This window comes from Triticum aestivum, chromosome 7A, assembly GCF_018294505.1.
Source record: "Triticum aestivum cultivar Chinese Spring chromosome 7A, IWGSC CS RefSeq v2.1, whole genome shotgun sequence".
Lineage (NCBI taxonomy): Eukaryota > Viridiplantae > Streptophyta > Magnoliopsida > Poales > Poaceae > Triticum > Triticum aestivum.
Genome location: NC_057812.1, coordinates 676,658,559 through 676,679,284, shown reverse-complemented (window position 1 = coordinate 676,679,284; position 20,726 = coordinate 676,658,559). Strand labels below are relative to the sequence as shown.

The following is a 20,726-nucleotide window of genomic DNA, read 5'->3' as shown; positions in this document are numbered from 1 at the left end:
TGCATGAAATTTTGTATAATTGTTTGACATTTTAAAACACGCTTTAGATGCATTTTGAAAAAGTGAATGCAGGTGTACGCAGTGTCAGGACACCCTCATTCTAGTAATCACCTCCCGTTCATTTTGAAATATCCATCTCGACAAGCCCCACGGCGTACAAATCTTGTAGCCGGCCTCTATCTCTCATATGCCGGAGCGTGGAGCTCATTAGCTATTTTACGGTACCCTGGTACTCCAAAACCACATCAGGGAGTACCATGCAGATCTGGCCGTCCGCACGGAGGGGCAACAAAGTCATTTCCCAAAGGACATCGAGGGGTGATTTTTGACTTTTGAACACACACGCAGTCCATCGCCCAACACGCTCGATCTGGCCCAACACGCTCGATCTGTTTAGGCCTATTTGGTTTAGAGGAATCTTGTAGGAATTTCATATGATAAGATTTCTATAGAAAAAATTCCTTTAGAGCCCTTTGGCTTGTAGGAATGGAATCCTATTCCTATGAAGGAATTCTTCCTATCCTCCACATTTCATAGAAAAATAAACATTATCCTAGACTCAATGGAAAAAAATCCTATGATGTGAATCAAATGATATCTTTTTTCCTATTCCTACTCATAAGATTTGAGATACATGTCATCTCATTTCCTATGACTTTCCTATTCTATGATTTTCCTACCCTATAAACCAAAGAGGCCTTAGTATAGATCCGATTTTTTCGGTGTGGGACAATGGAGATATGGACGTTTCGGACTTTCCATACCAAATTAGGGGATACTTTCCCAAAAAATTAAAATCGGGCGATCTGTTTCGTAGATCCGATTTTTATGCGGCGTGGTGCAGGCCATATTGGTGGGTCTCGTTCATTTATAGCTGAGATTTCTTTTTACGGGAAATAGCTGAGATTTATTTGGGAGAGAAAATAAAACTAATGTTGCATGAGCCTAGAACGTGCAGCGTACAAGTGAAACTCTCAAACCAGTTCCTTTTTTCCTTTGTGAAGCCACAAGGGGACGAACCTTGGAGAAATAAAAGGTTGTACTAAAGAAAATGCTAATTGCAGGTACGTCAAATTATCTTTCTGAACACACCCAACTTTTTTTTGTTAAAGCCATTTACAAGTTTGAAAAAACATAATTTTGTGTATATATCTCATTTGGACGTCTCAGAGAGGTACCTATTGGTCCGGATAACTCGGAGTGGTACCTATAGGTTTGTAAGACTCATGCTAGTAATTCATACCAAAAAAAGACTCATGCTAGTAATTCATACAAAAAAAGACTCGTGTTAGTACTTATGGATACGAATAACTACTAGTAGTACTTGTGGGTCCAGAAAACTCATATTGGTATTTGGGGTCCTGATGACTCGGAGTGGCACTTCTGGGTCCAAACGACTCATATTTGTACTTTTTTGGTCCATATGACTTGGAAGTGATACCCGTGGGGCGAACTAGCGGGCCTCATTAAATCGAAGTTGTACCTATACGTCCAAGCCACACACATCGTAACTTTTGGGTCCAGATTATTTGGAGCAGTACATGTCGGAGAAAACAACTCATACTGGTACTTGTGGGCCCAGATGGCTCGGAGAAGTACATATGGCCAAAATGCTCGGAGTGGTACATGTAGATCCAAACAACTCATATTATTACTTTTGGGTCCGGAAGACTCATGCTAGTACTTCTAGGACCGGAAGACTCGTACTGGTATTTTGTGGGTCCCGATGACTCAGAGTGGTACTTCTGGATTCAAAAGAATCTTACTTGTACATTTTTGGATCCATGTGACTTGAAGTGTAGGCCCGGTTAACTCGGAGTTGTACCTATAGGCCTGAAATACACGTGTTGGTAGTTGTGGTCCAGATGATTCAGAGTAGTACATGTTGTTGGGGAACGTAGTACTTTCAAAAAAATTCCTACACACATGCAAGATCATGGTGATGCATAGCAACGAGAGGGAATAGTATCGTCCACGTATCCTCGTAGACCATAAGCGGAAGCGTTAGCACAACGCGGTTGATGTAGTCGTACGTCTTCACGATCCGACCGATCCAAGTACCGAACGCACGGCACCTCCGAGTTCTGCTGTAACGCCCACGATGCAATGCACATGATGACATGACAAGATGCAACACGCAAGCGAATGACATGGCAACAACAACGAATAACTGGAGGACACCTGGCGCAATGGTCTCGGGGCGTCCCAACACTCCACCACTACGAGAGGATCTCGTCCCGAGATCTAGAATGGCACCGGAGGGAAAAACGGAAGAGAAAGAGAAGAGGTAAAACTAAGTTGCTTCTTTGACAAACAAGTGAAACCAAAGAACCTTGGAAAGGTTAAGCCATTTCAAGAAAAGAATACAACGGAGATGAACGAAGTTGAAAACACTCCGTTAGAAAAGAGGAACAATGAATAACAACTTCGGGCAGCACTCCGATTGAAAATAAAAGGAATTGAATAAGAACTTGGTAAGATGAGTAGATACTTGATGAAATCACAACATACTGCCTCTGGAACTATTGAATGAATGGAACAAGGGGTAAGAAAGATCTCAGACAGCACTTCGGATGAAAAGAGATGCAAGGCTTGATAAGGCGAAAAGAACTTGAGTAAAAGGGCACAACACTCCGGTTAAATGGATAGGCATGAAAAGAACATGATCCTTGACAACACGAGATGATGGGAGAGAAAGCAACATCACAATGCCTCTGGAAAAAAATAGAAGATAGATCATTGGAATAAAAGAATTAAGAAGAAAATGCCAACTTCTGCCACAATTGAGCTTGAAAAGGCATCCCTAGGAGAAGGGTCAAACGGAGTTGTTGGGAAATCAACAACGAAAAGAACAAGCTTGATATGGACTTATGAAGACATCTCAAAATTATGAGGTGACAACTTGCCACTCACGGAAAAAGATTGGATTGATAAGAACAAGGAGACGAGGAACTATTTCACCAGAGGATAAATGAAGAACTTGGGTCATTTATGAGCACCATAGATAGCAACAATCCTTAGGGAAGCCTTTAGGTGCAATATAACCCAAGATAACTCCAAAGAAGAGATTGATGGATTTAAAATACCTCATTCTTAACAACATGTGATTCATGAAACATGAACTCAAATTATCAAGAATGACATAATACCACCTCCAATGATACGGAAGAAAGAATTGCACTCTGGATTGCAAGAAGAAGAATGATTGAGCTCCTTAAAAGAATCTCGATGAAAACTTGGAGAAGGAATTAAATCCTTGATGAACCATCATGTAGAACCTTCATGAAGAACTCTGGTAAACAAAAGAATGATCAAACGAAAGGAAAGAGAAGTTGAAAAAACACAAGGTGAATCCTTGTAATGATTTAGATGAATCTCCGTGGTGATATAATTGAAAGAGGTTGGAACTCCGGGAAAAAGAGAAGATGAAACAAATGAAACCGAGAATTTGAAGAGCCTCCGAAATAAAGAATTGAATTCACTCGATGAAACAAGAATAAGAATTATGTTATGCATATCCTTCACCAATTAAATTGATGACAAGCAATGGATTGAATACAACTTATTCTCGTAGAAAGGGTTAAGATAGGTATAGCGTCAAACTTGGGAAGGTCTTTAACGAACCACCGGAAGGGTTGAAACAACGAATAAATTGATATGATAACCATGGAAGAGAATCTTGAGCAAACCACCGTAAGAATTGAAAATGAAAATAGCAAAGGCACAATTCACCGGGAAGAATTTGGGAAACGAATGAAGATACTTGAGGGGATTTAGATACATAAGAATGAAGAGATCACGAGCTGATTAGAGAATACTTGATTTAAGCACCGGTAAGATTGAAGAACGAGAGCTGAAAGCTGGAATGAATAATTATGAAATGATGGGCTCTGAAGAATTAAACTGAAAAGACTCCTGAATTGCTCCAGATGGGTGAAAAGAATTCTCACAATCAAAAACAATTATGAGAGGATGGCACGAAGCTAGAGTCATGAATCTTGAAGAGAACGGACCAAGATTTAAAAGAAACTCTTCTTCGGTCTTCAAATGTTTAGAATGACGATGAGAACCACCATGACAAGTTATGCACTCCGGAATGAAAAAAAATAGAAATGTTGAACCAACGATGAAAAGAATTTGAAAGATCTTGGAGAAAGACATTTGACTGATGACAATTCATTCTTACGTCAAACTTTGAAATATTTGAGAATAGCTCCGGGAAAAATTAGAAGAGTCAGGTAAGATCCTGGGAAAAGACCTGTGGGTTAGGGCCCACTCAAAAGATACACCGTTGAAATGATTACTTGAAAGGAAGATTTGCACCGGGTGAATTAAATGGCTTGAATGAGATAACATCCTCGAAAGAGCTTGAATGAAAGCAGAGTGGAAACACGAATCTTCGAGATATCTTGAGCACTCTGGAACAATTGAATAGCGAGAGGTGAACGATTATGAGGTGCACCGGCATAATAAAAGCATTGGGCAAAAATGAAAGGACTATGGTCAAAACCAACGCTTGAACTGAATCCACCGGAGAAGAAAAAGAGTGACGAGTGACGAACTTGAAGCTTCGTTAGCATCTTCCTGAGAATCAACGGATAAGAACATTGACGGAAAAGAATGGAGAGACTTCACATCAATAAAAGGATACTTGAATAAGAAATCTGAGTCCTTGAAGAAACAACGGGAGGGAGGGTGGGAAAACTAAGGCAACTTGGAGACGGATGAAACAAACACCGTTGAGAAAGCTGAGATTGGATCTTGCGGATGTTGAAAATGAATGGATCCACTTGAAGAGAAAACACGCTGGTTGAAAAGGATTGACATGACAATCTCGATTATCATGAAGGATTGGTATTCACATCGGAGTATGAGAACACCGGTTCGGAAAGATATGGAATCAACACTTGACTTCGAAGCAACTCGAATACCACAACTCAAGGAAAAACAAAAGATTGGCTTGCAGAATAAGCCGGAACAAACATATGATAGAGATTTCGTCCGAAGTTTTCGTGGTGGGGCCTACACGGGCTCGATCGTACAACACCATCATGTACAAGGCAGTGCACATGACATACGAAGCGTCCCCGAGTCAGCCAAGCCAAGGACTCTTTAACACTACAACAAAATTGACATAGTGTGACGAAAATCCTCGTGACAATGGTCGACTATGTCACATAAATTCCTAATGTGTGATGTTGTCGTAGGTGACGTCACCAATTACCACAAAACGGTGACGGTGAACGTCATCGAATTTCATCGACCTTTCAGCACACCTGGCTCCCATGTTTTGTGTCATTTTAGTAATTTCCATGACAAGCCCGCTAGAGTCACCGAATACTACGAATGTGTGAAGACCATTTTTGTCATGTTATGTATAGTAGTCAGACTCGCCATAGCTAGTTCTTGGGTAATTGAGCGATTGTACCCATGCGTCAGTGTTGGCAGCGGGACTTGCCACAATTTTTTCAAAGGTTGTTGAGTGTTGTAATTGTTTTTTGATATAATATAATATAAATAGGAAGTGGGCATGGAAATACTTATAATAATTAACGTTTATAAAGGTAAAGCTTATTTTGTTCTTTCTAATATAAATAGGTAGTGGTTGGGCAAAAACTTGAACCGAGCATCCGTGAGCTGATGTTGTTTATCTCAAAAATAAAAATGAAAATAAGGGAGCCAAGAGGAAATGAGTGAACATTATTTAACTATAATATAATAAATAGTTAGTGGGTATGCAAAAAACCTTCAGTGGCGCACTCGTGAGCTAATGTTGTCACATTTCTATCTCAAAAGTTAAAATGTAAATATGAGAGTCGATGGGATTTTTTAAATTCTTATCACCCACCTTTTAAAACGATGGCACACCAAGAAGTTAGAACCAGAGAGCAAAAAAAGAAAAATAAAAGAAAAAACAGTATTCAGCTCCAAGCACGGGTCAGCTAGTTTGGCGCTAGGTCTCACGCCCACGCTTTGTGCCTCCAAATAAAACCATAGCCCAAAAAAATCCCCAAATTCACCTGTACCGACTCACAGCTGACTCAAATCTCATCTCACCGACAGCGTCCCCAAATCACTTGCCACCGGCCGCGCCACCCGAGTTCCCTCCCTGCCTCCGCCCTCTAGTCTGCCGCCACCCTGTTTGTCTGCTTCCCCGTCCCTAGCCACCACTACGCCGACGCCGACCTGCCCTGTTTGCTGCCTGGTCCGACCTTCATGCTACCTCCACTGCCACTTCATAGATGGCTTGTCGACCATCGCCCAGTTCATCTCTGGCGCCTTCCCCAATTTCGTTTCTCACCGCGTGCCTCACCAAGATCTGGACGCTGCCTCACCACCCCTCAATCACTCACTACTTGAGATGTAGATGGTGATTTACAAGATTGGTTTTGTCCGGCGACCAACAAGACGGCGACGGCGGGAGATACCAGGTTTGGGAGAGGCAACCTGATGATGCAGATAGGCTAGTAGATTGGTCGGAAACTCTGCAAGGAACCCGACTACATCACCGTTAGATCTGCTCCCCTTCAACTACTCGAGGGTAATATTTCGCTGCTTCCTTTTTCTTCCATAATTTCCCGATGTAAGATTTGTGATCTGGAATTTGATTCTTATGACCACCTATTTGAGATCTCCTTTTCCTAGTTGCAGTTCATCTAGATCAGGAGTAAGATCAATGTCCTTTGCTCTTATCAAAGGTATATGTTCCGAACTGTCTCTAAATTTCTACAATGGATAATTTCAACTCAAGCTTGCCCTTTAAGCTGCAAGGTTATGCAATCTCCAATATGCTAAAGAACATCTAATATGTGACTAGACTCCACGTTCAGAGTATTAACAGTGAAACTGTACTAGGAATAGCCTTTTATTAGTAACTATACACAAGAAGTCAATATTCTGTGATAACAGTTAACAAGGTAAAGATATGTCGAGGGCTTGTATCATGGGCCATACCGTAGTTACTAGCTGATGAAAAATCTATATACTAAAAGGTTCATTCAGATGCTGATACTGCTCGGTGGAAGAGAAAATGATATGTTATTATGTAATATTTTTTCTCCATGTAAACACTTGTCAGTATATTGTTTCTCTTCTGTTTTATTCCCCTATAAAGCAGGCACATTAATCGACTGCTCACCGTAGGTAGCAGGACTGGGTTTGCAATATCAAGATAATCTTATCGACCTTGCTATGTTGGTAAAGTCTGAAGCTTAAACTTTGAACTACTTGCTTGTTGCTTCTCCACTTTCTGTTTTCTTACAGTCCAGTACTTGACAATTCCATACCTGGTTGTGTATGCCTAACATTTAAGCTCATCGTGTCCTTCCTTTGTGCATAACTTGTATTTTTGTTTGTTATATTTAGATTGAGGAAGCATCGTACAACTGCAGTGCAAGTACACAATTAGTTGTAGCTACTGGGGAAGGTGAGTAAGCACACAACTGATTAAAATAGTGTAGACAATACTAGTACTAGTTGCTTATGGCACGTATTTGTACATAAGGTGATGAACTGGCAAATTCATAGCATGTCTGAATCAATTCAGAGATGAGAAAACACACAGTTAATAGGAATAATCTGGCCTATAGTTGTTGGGTGCTGACCTCTAGATATTGCATTATTCTGAGATTGTTCAATATATTGAATGGATGAATGGATGTCACTCCTTACTAAAGAAACATTTTTGTGTTTTGGTCTACGGTTTTTTTAGTACATTACCGATCTGTTTTTGTAGTGATGTGATGATCTAAACTTTTGTAGTAACCAAAGCATCAAACAACTATGCTTATGCAACTAATTATGAAATATGTTCAGTAGATTACTATAGTTCATTGTCGTATGTTTCCCTAGTTGACTTAAGTAGCACACTAGTTAAAAGTGCAGCAAGGATCGGTGTAAATTTTTTTGACTGACAATTTTTATACAAGTTTGTGTCTTCTTGTTTTGCCAAACTAATATACTGTTCTATTGGCCCATCTGCATATATACCTGCAAATCTAGTTAATAATGTACTCAGCTTCGTAATTTGATAGATTGTGTGCTTCTTAGTGGTACTGTTATACGTTTTTATCTTGTATGTTTTCATCTCATTAAGATGCAACATGCTGTTGTGTTTCCTCAGTTTATAGGCGTTGGGGGGAGTTAGCCGTGAGACTTGAAGCACAAGATAGAGCATTTGAAGTGATGCAAAGGAAGCATCAAGAAGAATTGGAAGCTGTGAAGAAGAGCCAACAAAAGAAGAATGAAGCCTAGGAAAAGAAGCAACATGATACAGATAACCTGATTGGTTTTCTCTTAAGGGCTCAAGCAACTCAGCAAGAATCCATTGTCTTGTCTATTGTCGTGTCAAACTTGAGTCGGTGTTATTTTTGTTGTCATTTCTATTTAGAGGATGATTTGGCTTAGAGATTGAATATATAATATGATTTGTCTTTCGTTTCATAATGTGATTTAGCTCACAATTTATTTATATAATGTGATGTGATGTGAATTGAATACTTATTGTGATATGCATTTGCAATATAGCGGATCTGATAATTCATTGCAAATTATTCAAAATATTGTAAATGTATTTTGATGATGTCGTCTTCATCAATAATGAAAGTAGTGATGCTAGTGTTGGGGTAATCTGTGCGGGTGTTTATCTGGCATAAAGTCGGTAACGTTGCTCCATCATTGAATATGGTACAATATGGCATCTTTGATCCTAACTTGTGACATTAATCCACCATCATAGAAATGACAAGTTGTTGACGTTCTAGAGAACGTCATCGAAGGTCCCATTTTCACTGACATTGTTTCGCACGCGCCGTCACGGGGAGTAATCGGTGACGGGGATTCCGTGACGATGCTTGTGACGCCCATAAAATGTCACTCGGGTGTAATTTGTGACGTTATTAGCTTTTCGATGACATTTTTTGGCCCGTCACAGTAGGCTTAATCTCTTGTAGTGTAAGACACAACGAGACCACTGTAAAACCAACCGTGGATAGGCGGACCACTAGACGTCGAACCCCAATTTCATATCATACATCTGTCGAAAAGATATCCTAAGAGCTACTTGAATTCCCACTTATAAACTCCCGAAATTCTCCCGGTTATGCAATCAGGTGTTGGGGATACAGGAGAAGCATAATATCTCACCCAAATCTAGCAAATCCTACATCCAGCTGTATCCAGCCTTCAACACATAACCAAGAAACCTTCGGAAATCGTTTACCTCAACCTTCAAAAAGCATCCGTTATACAAGTTATGGCAATACTCCCGAACTCCCGCCCCAGTACTGGGTGGCGTCGAGGTTATCTCACCAACAACTGTATAAAAGAGATTTTCGATGTCGGCGAACTTAGGTATTCCAGAATTGCAACGATAAATTTGTGACGACAACACCTCGGAGCTCATCTCCTCGGGACACTGCCATAACCCCTAAATGTCAGGAGGCACCAAGAACAATGTTCTCGTCACAAAACCATCGGAACGATTCCAAGATACCTGCGTGATCCTAAATTTTTTTTAGTGAAATTTGAGAAGAGAAGAGTCAAAACTCTATGTCAGGATGCCTCACCAAAGCGACGAAGGGACTGAGGAGTAAAAAGAATCCTACTCTCCGATATATATAATCCTAAATGACTCAAAACATTTCTCTAGACTCAACAACGCCAACGGTTCGATCAAGCAGGGGGGTCCCAAGATCGAAACTTGGCTCTGATACCAACTTGTAACGCCCACGATGCAATGCACATGATGACATGACAAGATGCAGCACACAAGCAAATGACATGGCAACGACAGCAAATAACTGGAGGACACCTGGCGCAATGGTCTCGGGGCGTCACATCTGCACACGTTCGACTCGATGACGTCCCGCGAGCTCCGATCCAGCAAAGCTTCACGGGAGAGTTTCGTCAGCACGATGGCGTGGTGACAGTGATGATGATGCTACCGACGCAGGGCTTCGTCTAAGCACCGCTACGATATAATCGAGGTGGATTATGATGGAGGGGGGCACCGCACACGGCTAAGGGATCAATGATCAACTTGTGTGTCTAGAGGTGCCCCCCTGCCCCCGTATATAAAGGAGTAGAGGAGGGGAGGGCCGACCCTCTCTAGGGCGCGCCATGGGGAGCCCTACTCCCACTGGGAGTAGGATTCCCCCCTTTCCAACTTGGAGTAGGAGAGGGAAGGAAGAGGAAGGAGGGAGGAATGAAAGGGGGAGTCGGCCCCCCTCCCAATTCGGATTGGGCTTGGGGGGCGCCACCTCCCTTGCTCCTTTCCCCTCCTTTCCACTAAAGCCCAATAAGGCCAATATACCTCCCGGGGGGTTCCGATAACCTCTCGGTGCTCCGGTATATTCCCGATCTAACCCGGAACCATTCCGGTATCCAAATATAGTCGTCCAATATATCGATCTTTATGTCTCGACCATTTCGAGACTCCTCGTCATGTCCGTGCTCATATCCGGAACTCCGAACTACCTTCGGTACATCAAAACACAAAAACTCATAATACGATCGTCACCGAACTTTAAGCATGTGGACCCTACGGGTTCGAGAACTATGTAGACATGACGGAGACACGTCTCTGGTCAATAACCAATAGCGGAACCTGGATGCTCATATTGGCTCCCACATATTCTACGAAGATCTTTATCAGTCAAACCGCATAACAACATACGTTGTTCCCTTTGTCATCGGTATGTTACTTGCCCGAGATTCGATCATCGGTATCTCAATACCTAGTTCAATCTCGTTACCAGCAAGTCTCTTTACTCATTTCGTAATACATCATTCCGCAACTAACTCATTAGTTACAATGCTTGCAAGGCTTATAGTGATGTGCATTACCGAGTGGGCCCAGAGATACCTCTCCGACAATCGGAGTGACAAATCATAATCTCGAAATACGCCAACCCAACAAGTACCTTTGGAGACACCTGTAGAGCACCTTTATAATCACCCAGTTACGTTGTGACGTTCGGTAGCACACAAAGTGTTCCTCCGGTAAACGGGAGTTGCATAATCTCATAGTCATAGGAACATGTATAAGTCATGAAGAAAGCAATAGCAACATACTAAACGATCAAGTGCTAAGCTAACAGAATGGGTCAAGTCAATCACATCATTCTCCTAATGATGTGACCCCGTTGATCAAATGACAACTCATGTCTATGGCTAGGAAACATAACCATCTTTGATCAACGAGCTAGTCTAGTAGAGGCATACTAGTGACACTCTGTTTGTCTATCTATTCACACATGTATCATGTTTCCGGTTAATACAATTCTAGCATGAATAATAAACATTTATCATGATATAAGGAAATAAATAATAACTTTATTATTGCCTCTAGAGCATATTTCCTTCACATGTGGGGCGAAACAACTCATACTAGTACTTATGGGCCCAGATGACCTGGAGTGCTACGTATGGGCCCAAACAACTTGGAGTGGTACATGTGGATCCAAACGAGTCATACTAGTACTTATGGGGCGGCCCGTATGACTCAGAGTGGTACTTGTGGGGCCAGAAAACTCATACTAATACTTGTGAGTCCTGATGACTCAGAGTGGTACTTCTAGATCCAAACGACTCATACTAGACTTTTGGGTCCAAATGACTTGAAGTGGTACTTGCTGGGCCAAACAACTCCAACTGTCGGGTCCGGTTAACTCAGAGGGGTACTTATAGGCCTGAAATACATGCATTGGTACTTGTTGGTCCAAATGACTCATAGCGGTACATGTGGGGCAGAATAAGTCATATTATTGCATGTGGGCTCAGATGACTCAAAGAGGTACATATAAGCCCAAATGGCTAGAAGTGGTAGATGTGGATCCAAACAACTCATACTAGTACCTCTGGGTCCGGAAGACTCATGCTAGTACTTATGGGGGACCGGATGATTTGGAGCGATACTTGTGGTGCTAGAAGAGTCGTACCGACACTTGTAGATCCCGATGACTCAAATTGTACATGTGAGGTATAACAACTCATGCCCGTACTTGTTGTGGGCCCAGATGACTTGGAGTTGTACTTCTATATTCGGGACTCATACTAGTACTTCTAAGGGCTAGATGACTTGAAGTGGTACCTGCAGGGCGAAACAACTCCAGCTTATGGGCCTTGTTAACTCGGAAGTTCTATGTGTGGGTCCGGATGACTCATAGTGATACATGACGGGAAAACGACTCATACTTCTACTTATGTGCCTAGATACCAACCTTGCAGTGGTACATGTCGGACCAGAAGACTCATATTTATACATGTGGATCCGAATTACTCAAAGTGGACCGGAAAGGCTTAGTTGTCAGTCTGAACGACTCAGTGTGATATTTGTGGTCAAATCATATTGTACCAATGAAGATATATGTTTTTTATTTGTTTACAAAAACATTTGCTTTGTTTAGTTCAGAAATAGATATGGTTTTATACGTTGCGTATGGTGTTTCAGATGGCATTATATGTTATGGAAAAAAAACATCCGCACAATAAAACTGAGATTTGAACAACATTCGTCCGATAGCCTAGCAACAACACTCCATATCCATCTGTCGTCAATGTGTTACTTGGACATTTATGGAGAAACCCCGCTATTTCCCTACATAAAAGAAAATCTACAATGGCATCGCCACAACCGAATGAAAAAATTCTTTCATAAAAATAAATCTTCAATGGCATCGCTAGGATCGCCACAAGTCCACAACCTGATGAAAGAATCAAGGTTCACGTTAGTCAATCATCATCACCCAAACTTTTCTTACTTAAAACTAGGACGTGTACATCTCCATGTTGTATAGGGAACAATATAAGGGTGGATAACGAACATAGATTCAAGTGATTTTTTGTTTCCAATAATTGTTGTTTACATAACTCTTCTGAATTAAGCTAGGACATGTAGATTATCTGTCATGTACAAGGAACAATGTGACACCTTTTTTTTGGTTTCCAATAATCACAATTACCCAAACTTTTGTTATAATTAAAGCTAGGCCATGTAGGATGGAATAAGAACATAAATTCGAAAAAATGATGGACACATATCCATTAGAACTAAAAAAATGATGGACAAAACATATTTTGAAACATTGCCATGTTAGAGAAAATTGTTTCACATGGTATCTTTCCGAGAACACAACATTATAATCTATTACAGAGTAACTGATTTGATCCAGAACAGTTTGTCAGCTGGTTTGCTTATTCATGATCATGCACTCCACTGCATAATTTTCTCTTCTCCATACTTGATGCCTAGTGGTGTCCATTCATATATATGTCCTGAACCAATACAGAGAAAAGCAAAAGCAAGTACCAAAGATAATAGGAAGGGCTCACTGATCTTACGACATATTCATCCTACATCTCGACAGAAAAAACCCAGTTTATCGACCATCCACACGTACAGTCAGCGCCTGGGTACAGTACAAATCCCCTCTCCGGCCGGCTCTACTACCCGTATGTGGGGCACGCCCTGGATAGAGCAGCTGCTCGACGAGCGGAGATGGAGGAGTAGGGACGAGCCGGTAGGCGTGCGCCTCGCCAACGCTGGCTGCCATGGGCGCCGATCCGCGCCACGCCACGTGTGCCTCGCCAACTATGGCCGCCATGGCCGCCGTTGGAGATGATGTCGCCAGAGGTGGAGAAGGCGAGGCGCACCCCGCGTCATTGGCCGCTTTTTGGGCGGGGCAGAGGCCGCCGCAGGTGGATACAAGGGGACGGGCAGGAAGGCTACTAGGGTTAGGGCAATGTGTTTAGGTCAGGTCCTTCATTTCCAGCCGGGAGAAAACAGAAAAGAAAAATAAAATACTGAAATACTCCTCGCAAGAAAATCATAAACAAAGCTGGCGATTACCCTTTTGCCCCTCAAACGGAGGTACTCCACCTGTTTCCGGGTTAGTACTCCGGGGACTGATGCTGGAGTACCAAATCGCGCAAACCGTTGGATTGAGGAAAACAAACGGTGTCTATTCATTTCAGGGTATAGTAAAAGATCTCTGCGTAAGAAGATTAGGGACGCGAGCTGTAGTACTGTAGTTGTACGATTAGCAGCAACAGCAGAAAGGGAAGCGAGCTGTTGTGTAGTGTAGTGTAGTAGTACGACTAGCAGCAACAGTAGGAAGAGACACGAGCTGTCGTGTATACCAGTACGACTAGCAGCAATAGCAAGGGACTAGCACCGGCAACGGTAGAGGAATGCTGTTCAAAAGCATTGCTAAAATCAGCCTCCCATTCACCCAGACAGCAGGACGAATACCTAGGCAGCCCGACAAGGACGAGCACATGGCGAGACGCAAACAAAAAAAAATAAGGACAAGCTTATCTCAGAAAAAATAAATAAGGACAAACAAAAGGGGAAACAAATTGTTGTTGATGTCATGTTAGACCCATTTGCAAGTGATCGGGAATTGCGATTGAAGCCGGTGCACCAGCAAAAACTGGTGCTGGACCGAATCAGGAGAACCACTGAACCTGGATTCATGGCATTCCCTGGCCGTTTACGAAGAAGCAGAAAAGTAATTCACCGCAGCCGTGAGCAATGGAGTACACAGGAAACCATTTTCTTTCTTTTCATTTCATTTCTGTAAAAATGGTGAAGGGGACTTACAGTTACAGTATTCACAAAAGCCATGGCTCTACTCTACAGTTATCTGGAGCACGGTGGTGAGTCTGGGTTTTCTGTATCTCCGCAGCAGCAGCGAGGAGCACACCACGCTGACAGACGAGAAGGCCATGCAGGCGCCCGCCAGCCACGGCGGCATCTGGAGCCCCGTCAGCGGGAACAGCGCGCCGGCCGCCACCGGTATGGCCACCACGTTGTACGCCATGGCGAAGAAGTAGTTCCAGCGGATCCGGTTGAAGGTCTTCCTCGAGAGGTCGATGGCCGTGATCACGTCCTCCAGGTTGTTCCTCACCAGCACGTAGTCGGCCGCCTCGATGGCGATGTCCGTGCCGCCCCCGATGGCCATCCCGACGTCCGCCGCCGCGAGGGCCGGGGAGTCGTTGATGCCGTCCCCGACCATGGCCACTATGCTCCCGTCCTTCTGGAGCGACCGGACCACGTCGGCTTTCCCGGCAGGCATGACCTCTGCTCTCACATCCTCAATGCCAACCTGCCAAGTGACAATAACCCAGTGTAAACAGTTAGGCACCTGAGGTGGTAAGAATAGACTTAATGGGTGATCAGAATTCAGAAGCAAATCTGATGCGAACCTCTTTCGCGACAGCTTGTGCAGTCCTCCAGTTGTCACCTGTGAGCATCACTGGATGAATGCCCATCTTCTTCAGTCCTTCCACGACTACAGCGGCCTCTCTTTTCAGGGGATCGGCAATCCCCATCAACCCCACGAAACTGCTGTCATATGCCACCAGAACGCCTGTTTTTGCATTCAGTTCCAGGTCTACCAAGAAACTTTCAGCTTCCGGGGGAACGCTCACCCCATTTTCGTTCATCAAGGCACGGTTTCCAATCTGCAGTGACATTTTTATTACAGATAATCAGCAATTTACTTGGAAAGATTTATAAATACATATGCTACAGTTGCACACTGCTTTGAGGTATTGTACAGAAGGGGTGAAGGATAAATGGCAGCTTATGACTCACCAAAACTTTCTTCTCGTTGATCAAACACTGAACTCCTTTGCCAGGCACAGCAGAGAAATCTTCAGCTTCAAGCAACCATTGGGACAGTATCTGCTCTTTTCTTTGCTCAATGCCATCCTTTGACGAAGGGAGCTTGCCAAAGAAATGGAAATGAAATGCATATTCCAATACAGCCTTTGCAAGAGGATGCTCACTGCTTGCCTGTGTACAAAACAAAAACATAAATATTTTTCAACTTACATTTTTTTTCCCTTTATCATATATGGATATGCAGGCAGAAAGTAGAAAATATCCTGCCTGAGCAAGGAGCAAACCATAACATGTTTTTACCACATACTGATATGAACCATAAGAGTTATTTGTGATCAAGATTGATTGCCTCACCTCTGCAGATGCTACTAGTGTGAGGAAATCTCCTAGGTCCATTCCAGAGAAAACCTTTGCAGTTGTAACAACAGCCTTTCCTTGTGTTAGTGTCCCTGTTTTATCAAAGATCACGTAATTTACATTTTGAGCCCTCTCCAATGCATCTCCACCTTTTACAAGTACTCCATGATTAGCCCCGATTCCAGTTGCCACCATTACAGCAGTTGGGGTTGCCAAACCAAGGGCACAAGGACAAGCAATCACCACAACAGATATGGAGAACATGAGGGAGAAAACGAAGCAATTGCTAGTTCCGTCAAACCATGAATGTGGATATGCTCCCAACGATCCACATAAGAACCTACAAAAGTAGACAATCCACAAGTGAGAAACTTGAACGAAGCATTACTATGAATTTTGTACAATGTTTATTTAACTCACCACACGGAGAACGTTAGAATGGACAAGCTGATGACAATTGGAACAAAAATGCTAGCCACCTGAAAATGGAACAGTGGAATGTCAGCACCAACCAAAATAGGCATCTACAATACGTTGCAATGCTTTTGGTGAACACGCAGCTAATTCAGAAGTAAGCTAATCCTCCGAAAGTTTTACTAAAAGTTAATAGGTTCAAATAACAAAAGGAGCAGAAAGCAATGTGTGAAATGAACATGCACTTCGCGCAACATTAAAATAATAAGAGGACCAGAAGGCAACGTGTGAAATGAACATGTACTTCAGAGTTCAGACAACATAAAAGAGTAAAGTGCTGTCCTGTAAGAGGCATTGAAATACAAAAAATGGCATAAAAACAATGTCCATATGCATCATTTCAAATGTGGCAAACAGCACATTATCGCAGACAATGCTTTGGGATCTAAAATGATTTTAGCAAAGGTGCATGGTTGACAGAGATATTTGATACATAGTGACAAAGCGAATATGGGAAATCACACACAAAAAAAAACTTACATAATCGGCGAATTTCTGAATAGGGGCTTTGGACATTTGAGCAGTTTCAACCAGAGATATTATCTGACTCAAAACTGTTCCGGATCCTACTTTCGTTGCTTGTATATGAAGGATGCCCTGTAAGTTGATTGTCCCTCCAATTACTACACTTGATACTTCTTTAGGCATCGGTGCAGATTCACCAGTTATCATACTTTCATTGATATGGCTTGTTCCCCAAACAACAACACCATCAGAAGGAACTTTCGAACCAGGAAGAACTTTCAAGACATCACCAGGTTGGACTAACAGAGCATCAATCTCCCTCTCCCCAACATATTTTCCTTCTGAATTTGAAATAGTAATGTCAGTTTGCTTGCAGTTTTAGACGAACTGCATTTGAGTACAACAGTTATGTGTGTGTAAAACTTACCTTTATCTTTCAGAAGCAAAATAGCAGTAGCAGGGACAAGTTCTACAAGCTTTTTAATAGCATCTGATGTTTTCCCCTTTGCAAGAACCTCGAGATACTTCCCAAATAGCACAAACGTAATTATCATTGCACTGGTCTCAAAATATATGGGAGGTTGAAATCCAGTGAATGCTCCGTATAGTAGTGCACAAACGGAATATACATATGATGCAGTGGTGCCAAGAACAACTAACACATCCATATTTGTAGAACCATGTCTTAAGGCTCTGTAAGCAGCAACATAGAATCTCTTGCCAATAACGAACTGTACAATGCTAACCAATATCCAGTTCACCAAATCCCCCATATGAAATGGTCCACAGTGCCTGAGAAGCAATGTACTGATGAAAGGTATACTCGGGCAGATCATACGTATGAAGAATACAGGAATCTGTTGCAAAGAGGCAATTGAATTGAGTCAGTAAGCAAGTAGTAGCATAGCAAAAGTTCGGTGTATTCTGAACAGTAGGAAGCAAACAAAATATATTACTAGGCAAAAATACCAAATATCCCTACACCTACTCGTGGTAAATTATTTTAGAAAAGTAGACGACCCTGCATTTTATTTGTTTTCTACAATACCTCTACTGTTTAGTCAATTGCCAGATTTGATGTGAATACCATGTAAGATGTCTGTGTTCTCGTTTATTACTTGCTCAAACATTGAAATTGAACAATATTGCTCTCTTATTTCATCTTATCTTGTTGGGTTTCACATGTAAGCAAAAAGAACAGTGAAACTAAAATATTTCTTTCGTTAGTTAGAAGATGCCACACGATGACAATAATATGTGAGTGTCATTTATATGCTACCTGTTGCCAACATATCATACATTCCCTATTGTACTGTAAGTTGTCTTGCCAAATACAACTATCAACTATGCCGACAGCACTATAATCACAGCACATGTATTATACTTGAACCTTTGAGCAAAACTGTCTAGGGTGAGCAAGAGAGAAGCAAAGATCAGAACTTACACTTAGGAATAAGCTAGAGCGGAGAAGATGGAGCATTTTGGAGGCCTCATGTGCGTCATTCGAAGCCCCTCTACTGTAAGGATTCTGCACGTGTGATTTGAATCTCCCATTGCTTCCCATTTCAATAGTATCCACAATTGATCGCAGACCAACAGCTTCTGGATCAAATACAATCTCAACTTCTGAGAGGGTAGTATTTACAGCAAACTGTCGCAAACCATCCATTTTCTTAAGGATGTCATGTAGTACATCTGCATCCCTCTCTGTGTGCACGCCAGTCAGACCTAGCAATATCTTATCTTGCTCGCTACTCTGTAAGAATGCAGCTTCAAAACCAGCATCCTCGATAGCCTGAACAATTTCATCCTTGCTAATGGTAGACGGATCATACTCAACTTCTCCTAATGAGGTTGCCAGGGCAACGACTGCTCCTTTTATACCCGGTTGTTTCCTTAAGATACCCTCAACTGAGTTTACACAATTAGCACATGTCATTCCTCCTATCCTAAATTGTGCTGACAATGTCTTCTGTGACTTAGGTTGAGGGACTGCAGAATCTGGGAGAATTTCAGCGTCAAATCCAGCATCTTCTATAGCTTCTATTATATCCTCGACCTGCACAGAGAAGTCCCAAAATAAAATTGCAGTTAACAAAGTGACCCAAATATGCCAAAAGATCTCGAGCCAATATGTATCACTATGGAATCAGTCATCTAAACTGGAGCAGAACTTGACATACAAGGATTAGTATACAAACTGAAGTTGAACCATTCTAGAGAAGGGGAAAAGAGGGATCAAACAGCTCGTATGATTGCCCGAGCTTGTCTTTTTACGGCCAACGGTGGGGAAAGGTTGGTCACCCTTCTCTGAGGAATCATTCCAAGCTAATTATATTCATAATCTGAAGCTAAACGGCAAGATTCCAGCCAGAAAGCAAATGGTCAAAAGGGGCGGCTCACTGCTCATGGTGGGGGAAAAAATATTCAAAACACAAGTATAACTAATAAGCTGTGATCGCAGTTTTTAAAGCTGTTGCAAAACAAGCTAAAAGTTCCATACGACCCAGACGACATCAGTACGGTGAGTACAAACTTACCATCTCATTGCCATTTTCCAGCAAGTACATGGCAAAATGGTAGTAAAAGTTTGTCACACAGTTTACTAGTTTAGTGTTTTGAAACCAATCTCCATATCACGTTGCCTGAGCCGTGCAATCTGCAATGTCAACCGTCAGCTCAGCACCTCTTTTAGACTTTCCACCGAAAAATACGATTCAACAGCTGCAGGGCCTGCAGCTCCCCCATCAGCTCACCAACCAACCAAAAGCTACTGCGGCGCCACGCTCCACCCCCCGAAATCCCGCGATCCACGATCCATCCACCAGCGACCACGAGCCTCCAACAAAGGCTACAGCTCACCAACCCCGAAAGCAAAAGGGGCTCGAATCATCAGCCACCGGCGATCGACCGATCCGGCAATCTGATTCCCAGGCGTACAGCACCGCATTTAACTGACGGCGTATTTCCGACCCGACAGACAACCCCACGAATTCAGTTCTCACGTCTATACTTGTACAGTACTAAAACCAAAAATTGCAAGCCCAATTCACCCAATCGCATGAAGTGGAAGCGAGCTTCGTGGAGCAAGCGCACCAACTCCCCGGGCCTTTCGCGATAATGGGAAGCCTCCAAAAGACGCGGTCCATTTTACTGTTTTTTCTGACCCAAAAAAAAAAAACGTCGCAGGCGCAGCGATTTTGTCCGCGCAAAATTACCGCCCCCAAATGCATAGACGAGCTCCGGAATGGCCCGGAGAGAGGCGCAAACACGCAAGGGTCACGGGACGCCATCTCACCTTGACGAGCGCGGGGTCGAAGACGACGCGGGCGCGGTTCTGGAGCAGCGAGACGGCGACGCGCCGCACGCCGCGGCGGGCGGAGACGGCGGCCTCGACGGCGCCGGTGCAGGCGGAGCACGTCATGCCCGTCACCCGCACGTGCGCCTCCGCCTCCTCCTCGTCCTCCTCCGCGCCGCCTCCCGCCGGCGCCGCTCCGCCCATCTCCTCGTCGTAGGAGCCCAGCAGCGCCACTTCCTCCATGTCGTCGCCCGCGCGGCCGCCCCCGGCGACCGCCGCGAGCTGGAGGTGGGCCATGGCTGTCAGAGGCAGGGGAGGCGGGCGGGCGACAGAGGTGGGAATATTTTCGTCGGAAGGGGAAGGGAGACCGGAGGAAGGAGACAGGGGGTGGGGCTGGTTTATAAACTTGGGGAAAGGCGAAGGGGAAGGACCGAAATGATTTTTATTTAGGCAACAGAGGGGGGTTTCTGAAAATGTTACGTAGTGTTATTTTTTGCAATGTGG

General features: G+C 43.1%; 1 protein-coding gene across 1 annotated transcript; it reads right to left on the bottom strand.

Moving 5' to 3' along the window:
• Positions 1–14,539: 14,539 nt before the first annotated feature.
• LOC123149227 (cation-transporting ATPase HMA5) lies at positions 14,540–20,591 on the bottom strand. Its single transcript, XM_044568838.1, has 9 exons — positions 20,223–20,591; positions 18,369–18,983; positions 17,352–17,781; positions 16,940–17,265; positions 16,406–16,464; positions 15,983–16,325; positions 15,599–15,799; positions 15,208–15,465; positions 14,540–15,107 (listed from the first exon to the last, which is right to left on the bottom strand). Exons 1-9 carry the CDS (start codon positions 20,517–20,519, stop codon positions 14,631–14,633), a joined length of 3,006 nt encoding a protein of 1,001 aa, XP_044424773.1. The 5' UTR covers positions 20,520–20,591; the 3' UTR covers positions 14,540–14,630.
• Between the last annotated feature and the right edge of the window lie 135 nt (positions 20,592–20,726).